Source organism: Malurus melanocephalus, unplaced genomic scaffold (genome assembly GCF_030028575.1).
Source record: "Malurus melanocephalus ecotype Western Australia unplaced genomic scaffold, MMel_1.1 scaffold_340, whole genome shotgun sequence".
NCBI classification, from domain to species: domain Eukaryota; kingdom Metazoa; phylum Chordata; class Aves; order Passeriformes; family Maluridae; genus Malurus; species Malurus melanocephalus.
Genome location: NW_026623572.1, coordinates 59712 through 69521, shown reverse-complemented (window position 1 = coordinate 69521; position 9810 = coordinate 59712). Strand labels below are relative to the sequence as shown.

The 9810-nt window shown below is 49.9% G+C and overlaps 1 protein-coding gene across 2 annotated transcripts in view; it reads left to right on the top strand.

Annotated features, from left to right (window-relative positions):
- BRAP (BRCA1 associated protein) overlaps positions 1 to 6106 on the top strand; it is a 13158-nt gene extending 7052 nt beyond the window's left edge. Inside the window, exons 9-11 of one of the 2 annotated variants that reach the window (XM_057378046.1) lie at positions 1304 to 1393; positions 3157 to 3260; positions 3840 to 6106. In XM_057378046.1, coding sequence (XP_057234029.1) covers positions 1304 to 1393; positions 3157 to 3260; positions 3840 to 4200 — 555 coding nt within the window. In that variant the 3' untranslated portion in view covers positions 4201 to 6106. The remainder of the gene's footprint in view (positions 1 to 1303; positions 1394 to 3156; positions 3261 to 3839) is intronic. The other variant, XM_057378047.1, reaches the window with a different exon arrangement.
- The last annotated feature ends 3704 nt before the right edge of the window (positions 6107 to 9810 follow it).

Below are 9810 nucleotides of genomic sequence, written 5' to 3'. Positions count from 1 at the left end.
ATGCAGCGCAGTGTGAGCTGGCTGCAGTGTCGTCCTGTGGTCACTGCTGATTGAGGAAGAGCTGCTTGTGCTGCTGCAAACAGGGGGCACTGCAGAGAGTAGTGGGTCCGAGTTGCTCCCCAGACCCTTCCTGGTGGATCTGTGGCTTGGGTTCAGAAGCAAGATCTGTCAGTTTGGATGKTTTAGCTCCCAAATAGAATGAGGATGCAGGAATCCACAGCTGTGCGCTCACCTTGGCGAGCACAGAGCTGGCAGGCTGATGCCAGCCCTGTTCTGTTCCTTTCTYTTGAACAGATAATGATTTATTTATTTTTGGTACCTGTTGCCCAGCTTCCCTTCTCCTAACTAAAGGAGAGGAGCTTGAAATCCCTGCTTCACTGAGCAGACACTGCAGCACGATTTCAGCCGCATTAGCCACGAGGGTTTGTGAGGAGGAACAGCCCACAGAGACCAGACTGGGGGAGCTCATTGCTCACATCAATATTTGGTTGCTTTTCAGTGAATTTTCTGAATAACACTTTCATGCTAAACCAGCTAATTTTAACTCTTCTGTGAGGTGGTTGCTTAAAGCAGGTAAGATCTGTCATACGAGATGGAAATATTTCAAGAGAGAATGAATTTGGCAGAGTGTTTTGGCACTCAGAAATCATTGAGAGTGATCAAGGCTCTGTGCATGTTTAATTCTATGGTGAATGCCTAATTTGATGCTTATTAGCCTGATGAAAGGAAGTAATCACCTTTTTCAACATTCTCATGACTCATTTGCAGAATCAAAAGGGAAGAGATGGGATGTAAGGCATAGATCCTTGTTCAGATACCAAAATGACATTTGAATGGGCCATCCATGTTGGAGAAGAGTTAATTGGGAACAGTTACAGACATCTGAGGGTGCTTTCCCAGAAATCTCCTTTTAGGGAAGCTGGATATGTGCATTGATCCTTCTACCTTGGAGTCTGGGCTGTGAATGGCAACTCTGCCCCTCAGCCTTTGGGATCTCACACTCAGGAGATCCTGATGGGTGATGCTTCATTTTCCTGTAGACGTTTATTGCTATTCCCATGAAAAATATGTCTCCTCCTTAAAAAAATCTTGGCTTCATACTTTTACTTGATCCTTGTTGTGCTCTGAAGGTTTTCCTTGATTTCAAAAAAAACAAGTGATTGTGATTGGCAAATCAAACTGGCGAAACCCATCGGCTGGATCTGCAGTTGGGATGTGTGTCCAGATTTCATCTGGTTGAACTGATTTGTGGATTAACCAGCAGGGCCACCCTGACAGCTCTGTGTGTCTCCTSTGTTTGTAGTATTCCTACTTGCTGACGAGCCAGCTGGAATCCCAGCGAATCTATTGGGAAAACAAGATTGTCCGGATCGAGAAGGACACGGCTGAAGAGGTGAGCTCTGCCCTGGGCCCTKGGGAAGGGTCCTGGCCCTGTTAAATGGGACAAGAAGGAGCTGCTGCCTCTGTGCTTCAGCCYGGCCTCGCGCTCCCAGCTGGGAAAATTGGCTCCGAGATGGATCTGTCCCTTATCTGGCTGCTCCCAGGGAGCAATTTGCTGCTCAGTGGTGCAGAAGCAGGTAGATTGGCACGGAGATTGCAGGGTGATTTAAATGTGCTGCTGCTGGGGAAATGCAGCAGTGGTGGAAGGCAGTGTGTGGTGCTGCAGGATCCCAGAGCCATCCGTCTCTCCGACACCGATCTCCGGGGAGTGCTGGTGGAGCAGAGACAATATGACTTTAATTTGCTCGGCTGCGGAAGGTGGAACTGTCTCTCTGCTCCAAATGCATATTGATTTGCCCTTTCTTTTTGATCCCCTCTCTYTCCTCATCACCCTTTGGGAAAAGTTCAGAGTCTCCTCCTATAAAGCATCCTGCAGGCAGGACTGCTTCAAAATGTCACCGGGAAAAATCCAGGGAGGATATTTTGCTGCTTTTTTGCTCTACGTAAATTCTTTCAACCAGGTTTAAAGGGATTCAGGGTTTTAAATTGAGTCTTTAACTTTCTACAGAACTTCTAATTAACTATTTAGTGTCTGCAGTTAAGTAAACATAGAAACTATGACAATTGAAATAATGGTCATTGACCTTGTCCTAAAGAACAGTCCCAGGAATCTTATGGAAACCCCTATAAAAGGAAAATATATATGAAAAATCATCTTGTAAGYGGCCAGAAAACACAGTCTTCAAAGTGAAACCACTCTGATCCATGCCCCAAACGTGGTTTCATGTTTAAAGATCCCAATAATTTTCTCCATGGCACTTGCTGCATGTGAGTCTTGTCTGGATCGGTGCCACCATGCAGTGTATTCCATTATCAGTGCTCAGGCCACTTCTCCAAATCAACCATCAGCTGCACAAACATTCCCTGATAGGGCTGGAAGGCTTAAACCCTGCTCTGCATCCGTGTGTGCTGAACTGACATTTGTCCAGACTTCTCCTTCAGGAAAGCATTTTCCTTTCAATTCCTGCCCCAATGCATGGGAATGTGCTGGAGGCACCAACAGAGGGGGAAACAATTCCTGACTCTAAATCTGCTGTAAGCCTCATGCTGGAAATTTGGTGCATCACTGGAGAAGGAAAGGCTGGCTTTTTGCAGGAGCAGCACCTGGAATGGGGCAGCAGAGGGAAGAGGAAGCCATGGCCAGGGTGTTTGTTTTTGTGTGAAGGAGGAATTGGTGTCAGTGGGTCAGTGCCTGCTGACAGCACTGCCTGGGCAGGGCAGCCTGTTCATCTCCACACCTTGACCACACTCTCTGAGGTTTGGTTTAAAATGAGCACAAACCCGGCTGTGCAATACCTCGAGGTGGAAACCTGAGTTTGCTGATGGCTCTGGAACCGTGAGAGAGCGGCCAGAGGAATGCTGGATGCAGGCAGGAAGAAGTTAAGGAGCTGCTGCAGCTTTTGGCTGTTCCTGGCATAGATCTGCAGCCCGAGTTGCTGTTCTGTGGGAGCAGCTTCCACGGCAACGTGGCTCCTTGTCTGGGATCCGAGGGTAACACTGGGGGTCCTCACCACAGCAAAGCCTCAATTCCAGGCTTTCCTTACCTGGGAATAGGAATCGGTCAAAGTCTAGAAACCGCTCCGGAAAACGGAGAGTCCTGACAAAAGTACAGTGGACTTTGAGCTGTTGGAAATGCCCCTGTGTTTGTTTTTACAGATTAACAACATGAAGACCAAATTTAAAGAGACCATTGAGAAGTGTGACAGTCTGGAACAGCGACTCAATGATTTGCTCAAAGAAAAGCAGTCAGTGGAGAGGAAGTGGGTACCGCTGCCAGGTTTAGTTCCATGCAGCCATTAAAACGCCGTGCACTGACATCCAAAAAGAAAAAAAAGCCCTGCTATTCCTGGGCAATTTTGAGCTGTTTAAGCTGGAATACSGAGAACATGGCTTGCTGTAAAAAAAGCTCTGATTTCTGTAGGTGTTCACAAATGGGAAGTGTCTGAGTGAGCAGAGCTTTGGGGCCCTCGGCTCTCTTTACACGCTGTGCATGTTTAGCATTCAGGAATCCTTCTTCTCCCTGCTCTGAGGAAGATGCCAATCTGAGCTCAGCTCTCTCGGGGTCTCTTGTAATCCCTGTGCTCTTTGTGGCACCCATTCCAAAAGCTGCAGGTACATGTCCAAGGTCAGTCCCATCTCCCAGGCACATCCTGCCTGTTGCCTGTGCTGTTGGCATTTGGCATGAGATGGAATTGCCTGGCCTGTGGGGGATTTTAGGGTTTTCTTGTGTTGTCTCCCCTTGCCCATCTTTGCTGGAAAACCAAATTCCAGGTGGTGTTGGTGGGCTGGGGGTCTGGGTGGGCAGTGCTGCTGTCCTGACTTGTGCTTCTCTCTGCAAGGTGCTCWCAGCTGAACAACAAAGTGGCAAAACTCTCCAACGAGCTGAAGGAGGAGCAGGAACTGAACAAGTGCTTGCGAGCAAACCAGGCCTTGCTGCAGAACAAACTGAAGGAGGAGGAGAGGGTGTTAAAGGAAACCTGTGAGCAGAAGGACCTGCAGATCTCCGAGATCCAGGAGCAGCTGAGGGATGTCATGTTCTACCTGGAGACACAACAGAAAATCAACCACCTCCCAGCTGAGACCCGCCAGGAGATCCAGGARGGACAGATCAACATTGCAGTGGCATCTTCTGCCAGCTCCTCCACGGCGGGCACGGGCAAACCTTCCTCCAGGAGAGGCCGTGGCAAGAGAGGGAAATGAGAACRGGAATTGTCTGCTGCCACCCTGGAACTGGCCGTGCCAGCAGCAGGCCAGGCTCACCTCGGGACTCGGGCTGGGAACACCCGGTTCACTAAAGCTCAGCTACAAATTGTCTCCAGAGCTGCTCATAAAACTGGCTGCCAGTCAGTGGAGGTGTCTGTGGTATTTAAAAGCATTTCACTGCACTCTTTAGCTGCTTTTAGGCAGATCTTGGTGACCATTTTGCCTTCCCTCCTTTTCAGAGCCCCTCCTGTCATGCATTTGACTTCCTTGGAGAGTGTTTTGGGGTGGGGGGTGTCCGTGTCCAACATCCCATTCCCTGCAGGGATGCTCTAGAGTAGGCTCAGCCCGGTGTGTAAGGCTTCTCCAGTTCTTCTCCTGGATTCCAACTATTCTCAATTAAGAAGTTATTTAATAAACAGTGTGAATTAGGYTACACACATCTCCTTTTTGTATGTGCAGTCCTGACACTGCAGAACTGCCTGTGCAGGAGTAGAACTGTAGCTTGGAAAGAAAAAGGAGTGAGGTGTGGAAAATAAAACATCTTAGTGCTGTAAGAAACCAGGCAAGTCCTAACGGCCTTTGGTCTGGGAATTTAAAGGTTTTAGGGGACTTTGCTCTGATCTCTCTTCATTTTCAAGGTGGCCTTTGAGAGGCCAGTGCTTGCTGTGCTGCCTGTGGGGCAGAAAGGGTGAAAGTTTTGTGTTCTGATGCTATTTAATGTGGTTATTTTATGGGTATTTCTGCAAATTACRTGGAATCATCTGTGAATTGGGGCACGGATTCGCAGCATTCCAGTGCTCCTGGAGCAGGGTGTGTGTGTGCCCCCTCTCTGAGCTGCTCTGAGTCGCTGTAAGCTCCAGGGCTCTTCTCCTCAGAGCCAGGTGAGGAGAGGGACAAGCACAGCCTTTTTCAAACCCTTCCCACATTCCTGGARCTGCTGGTGTTGGGTTTGTGATGGGGTCAGACCTCCTCACCAGGAGCTGCAGCTCTTAGTTCCAATTCCTGTGCTCACCAAATGGGGCACTACCCACAACCTCAGCTGGCAAAGCTTCYACGGGACTCACCCCAAAGGGACACAGGTCCTGTAAGGGAATTTTGTGCACAGGTCTGGTTTGGTTTGGGTTGTTGGTTTTCATTTAGAATCTAAGACTTGGTGCTCTGGGGTGGGAAGTTTTCCCCTGGAGGAGCGACTGTCCTGGTTGCTGTTGTGCTCAGAATCAGAGCATTTAAAGGCTGAACTTTTGTTAAAAGTGGCAGGGGAGTCCCTCAGCTGTCTTTCCAGACCACAGGATGATCCTTGTCCTTGTTGGAACAATCATGACCTTAATTTGGAACACTGGAACGGCTCTGGCTGAGCAGGTCCAGCCTGGAACACGGGCATCAAACAGCCAGTCCTTTATTGCTAGAAGTTGTTCTTTTTTTGGCCAATGGAAAGGGCTGAGTTCCAGCCCCTGGAATGACCCCGGGAAGGCGGGTGGTTCTCATCCGCTTCCTGGCTGCACGGACTGGAAGTGTTCAACTTCCTYGTTGGAATTGCAGGGTGCTGTTAGTATGCTCTTGGCATCCCAGCTTGGGTTTGGAGATCTGCCCCCAGCACCTGGAACCTGGACCTTTTCTGATTTTGTAGCAGGAATGTATGCTCACTTTTCTGGTGTGTGGATTGTACTAGCAGGCCTCTGCCTTCTGTAAATGACTCTAAGGACCTAGAGATGTACAGCACGGCTTGCTCTCCTAGAGAAACTATTTTATTTAAGATATATTTTTACACCATTAAGATCCTCTGACCTTTTGCTGAAGGCTTGCTTTGTGTAGAACACTAAAGATGCTGTTCTGTATCTTGGAATTCATTTTCAAAAAATGTGATGGAAAATTAAACCAGCGTGCAGTTCTTTTTGTGTTTGTGTTCCGCTGGAGGGGAGGGAGGAGGCAACTCAGTATTTTGGAAGTCTGATAATTTTTAGTTCGAAGGCAAAGCTGTCCAAACGAGCTCTTGGTCATCTTTGGGCTGGGGAAGTTTGGCTCAGCTGAGCTGATAGGAGCAGATAAGGCTGGGCAGTTATCTCTGGGCAGCTCATGCAGAAAAAGAGAGAATTGTTGAATATTTTGTGTTGAACCAAATCACTCTCAGTCTGTGAGTGCCCTCCAGCTTCTCTTAAAATCATCCCAGGTGAGCAGAGAACCTGCACTTCTATCTGGGTGTTTATTCACTGCTGTCAAACATTGGGCTCTCCCAGGCTTTCTCCTTTGGGAAAATTCCCACAAGGGAAAGTCCCAGCTCAGGCCATCTGTGACTTCCTAACCCCTCATCTGGACACCCGAGTGCCTGAAAAAAGCGTTGGCAAACTGAGCCTGTGGTCGAGTTTTGACATCAGCAACTGGAGCAGCAGGTCAGCCCTGGCTGTGACTCACTGTCACCACAGCAGGAGGCTGCAGCAGTGTGAAACTCCCCGGCACTGGGCAGCTGAGATTGGCCGAGCTCCTGCTGTGGTTACAGCCCTTTAAATAGGCTTTTTTTATTTTTAAACCCTGAAAGGAACACACCTTTCTCCAGCTGGCAGGGCTGGGTGGGATCCCAGGGAGCTGTAGGACATGACCTGCCTTGGCACCTGCCACSTGGGCTCTGGAATAACAGAGATGTTTCTGCAGGAGAAGGAATGATGGACCGGCTCTCTCTCCCAAAGCACTGCTGGGAGCTTCACTGGATCCTGCTGTTCCCTATGGAAAAGGATTCCCTGATTCACACGCTGGCAGGGAGCGAGCGGGATCTGTGAGCAGGGGCAGGGCAGTGAGCAGGATCCTCTGCTGTCACTGCCCTGGGGACAGACCCGCCTGGCTGACAGGAGCCCAGCAGCCCTGCAGGAAGGGCTGTGGGGTTTCCATGGCCAGGAGAAGCCCAGCTGGAGCCGGGTCCCAGCCAGGAGCCGCRCGGAGCTTGGCAAGGTCTGGAGGATGAGGCAATGATTCACTCCAGCAGCTGCTCCCCAGGGAAAGCAGGGAGAGGCGGCTCCACGAGCTTGGGGAAGGCAGCGACAGAGGGCTCTGCTCCCCTGCTTGGGATGGGAAGTTTAGAAAGCTGRGGATGAGCTGAGCCCCAGCTGGGCTCCCCTGTCACTGCTCCAAGCCAGGGATGTTCCCCCTGAGCAATGGCAAAGCTGGATTGGTGGTTTGGGGTGACATATCTGACATTGCAGGTTCTGGTTCCAGGGACTTGTTCATGTTTTGTCTCTTGGGAAGAGCCTGTCCCTTAATGCCAATTAATCCCCTCCATRTCACCTTTCTGCAGAGGAGCCAACGTCCTGGGTGAGGTGACATCTCTGGAYTGTGCCCAAGAAAAACCTCACACAATGCCAGGAGCAGAGTGGGCACCAAGTCCCCTCCAGGCACAGATCCAGAGGTGTYCATCTGTCCGAGCAGCTGGAGCCCCCCTCGGCCATGCCCTCCAAGGGGCCACCCTGCTCTTCCACCACCTGCTCTCTGCTCCCTTTACCTTTTCCCTGACTCCCAATTCCCTAAGGCCCACCGAAAAATTCCTGCCTTGATCTGCACCAACTGACTTGTCTGTTCTCGCTTGAGCTCTGAGAAATTCACATCCATTTCCCCAAAACCTCCTCCGCCCCTTTTTCTTTTACATAAATGGGCATTTTGGTCTAATAATTATGTTTTTAAAAGGCAAACTCATCCAGCTGTTCCACAGCARATCCCACACCCGGACACCAAGTGGCATTTGGGGTGAGTTTTGCAGKGCAGGAGGGACATTCGTGTATTTATTCCCCAGGCTCAATTCCTGCACACATTTCCCAAGGCAGGAGGCAGCTCTGTGCTCGGGCTCACCCTCTGAGGAGCAGCAGCAAACCAGGACAGGTTTGCWGTGAGCAGGAAGCAATTGGAGATATTTGCTTTCATTCCAAGCTAAAGCCCCACACCTACAGCTTCCTGCTCTTGCACCACCCCTGAGCAAACATTATTTATAGCAGCAAGAGCAGTTATAGCTTTGCCCCTTCTTGACCTGGAAGTAATTGGTTAATTGAGTTAGACAACAAACCTCAACACAYTCACATGGTTTCCTTCCACCTTCTCCCAGGGAGCTGGAGAGTCAAACTCCTTCCATCCCGAGCTGCTTAAAAAACATCAAACACCTCCGGGAGAATGTTGTTTACTTTCCCACCAGGAAAATGGGGCCTGTTGAGCCTTCTTTAGAGCCAACAGCTCCTCTAAAGCTGCTGCACYTGAGGGGTTGCTGCCTTGCTGGAGCTGGGGTAGGTGGGGGCTCTTTGGGTGGGTTTCCTGAGCTGTGCTGAGGCTGGGAAGCCATGGAAAGCTTCGCTGCTGCTGCGATCTGAGCTCTTTGCAGAGGTGTCTGAGCTCAGCAGGAAACTGAGATTTTGGTTTTTGCAGGTTCAGTAATGTGCTGGTTTGGTGGTTGGAGAGGTTCTCTGGGTTTGTGGCCCTGAGGGCAGGGGGTGAGGATGAGCTGTGTTAAGCACACGATTCAGTCACAGCCCTGTGCTGATTTTTTCTGGTGACAGATTGCCACGGGCTGGTTTCCTTTTCCATTTTCTGTGTCCCTGTGTGGTGGCAATGGTCTTGGAGGACACTGTCAGTGTGGGACATAACTTGGCCTCCTGGCTGCAAAGATGATRGTTTTGACACTGATTTACTGCCTCTGCCTCCCAGTGTCCTCTTCCCTCGTTTGTATGTTATTTGGGATATTTGTGTGTCAGAGTTCTGTGAAACTAAACCAAAATAAACACATAATAAATCCCTTTAGCATTTAACCCAGGACTATATCTCCCAGAACAACTCCCCAGCACTACTGGGAATCTTAGCCCAAGCAAAATGAACACAGGCTGGAGAAACTCCTAATGCTGTTGGCTCGAATCCATAGTCTGTGTGGAGTCCCAGTTGGAAAACATTCAGTGAGGGCTAGAGGAGCTGAGTGGGAGATGTGGCCAAGCAAGATGGGTGAGCTGGAGTTATCCACGGTTATCCACAATTATCCACAGTTATCCATGGTTATCCATGGTTATCCATGGTTATCCACAGTTATCCACAGGACACAGGGATGCTGCTGCAGCTGGAGGCCCCGCACCAATGGAGGCAAAGCCGGACAGTCTTGTCCAAACCCAGCTGTGCCAAGAGTTTCCCTCTGCAAGTGCAGGCGTTGCACAAGGAGCAAAGAGGAATTTTCCCAATTTTCCCAAGCAGTTCTCCTTGGTAGCTTTTGGTGAAGAGGAAATCCCAGCTGGATCCTGCTTGTTCAGTGAAGGAGCACCAAGAGCTGGGCACTGCCCTGGGGTCTGGGAGCTCCTTGCCTCCATCCCTTCCTGAAAACCCTCCTCAGCTTCATCACAAGGAGTCAAACGCCTCCTCCTCCTTCCAAAAAATCGATGTGAAAGAATGATCAATGGTGTAAAAGCCAAGGCTTACGTGGGAATGCAGGCAGCACTCTGCAGTCACAGCATTTTCCTCTGCAGYGATCGAGTCAAACTGCAGAAGCAGTTAAGAGGATTAGATATTTTTGATCATATTTACAGCTGTGCTYGCTGTAACCGAGAGCAGAAATCCAAATGTCTCGCCTTGGGAAGTGACTGAGAGCCTGGTCTCCCT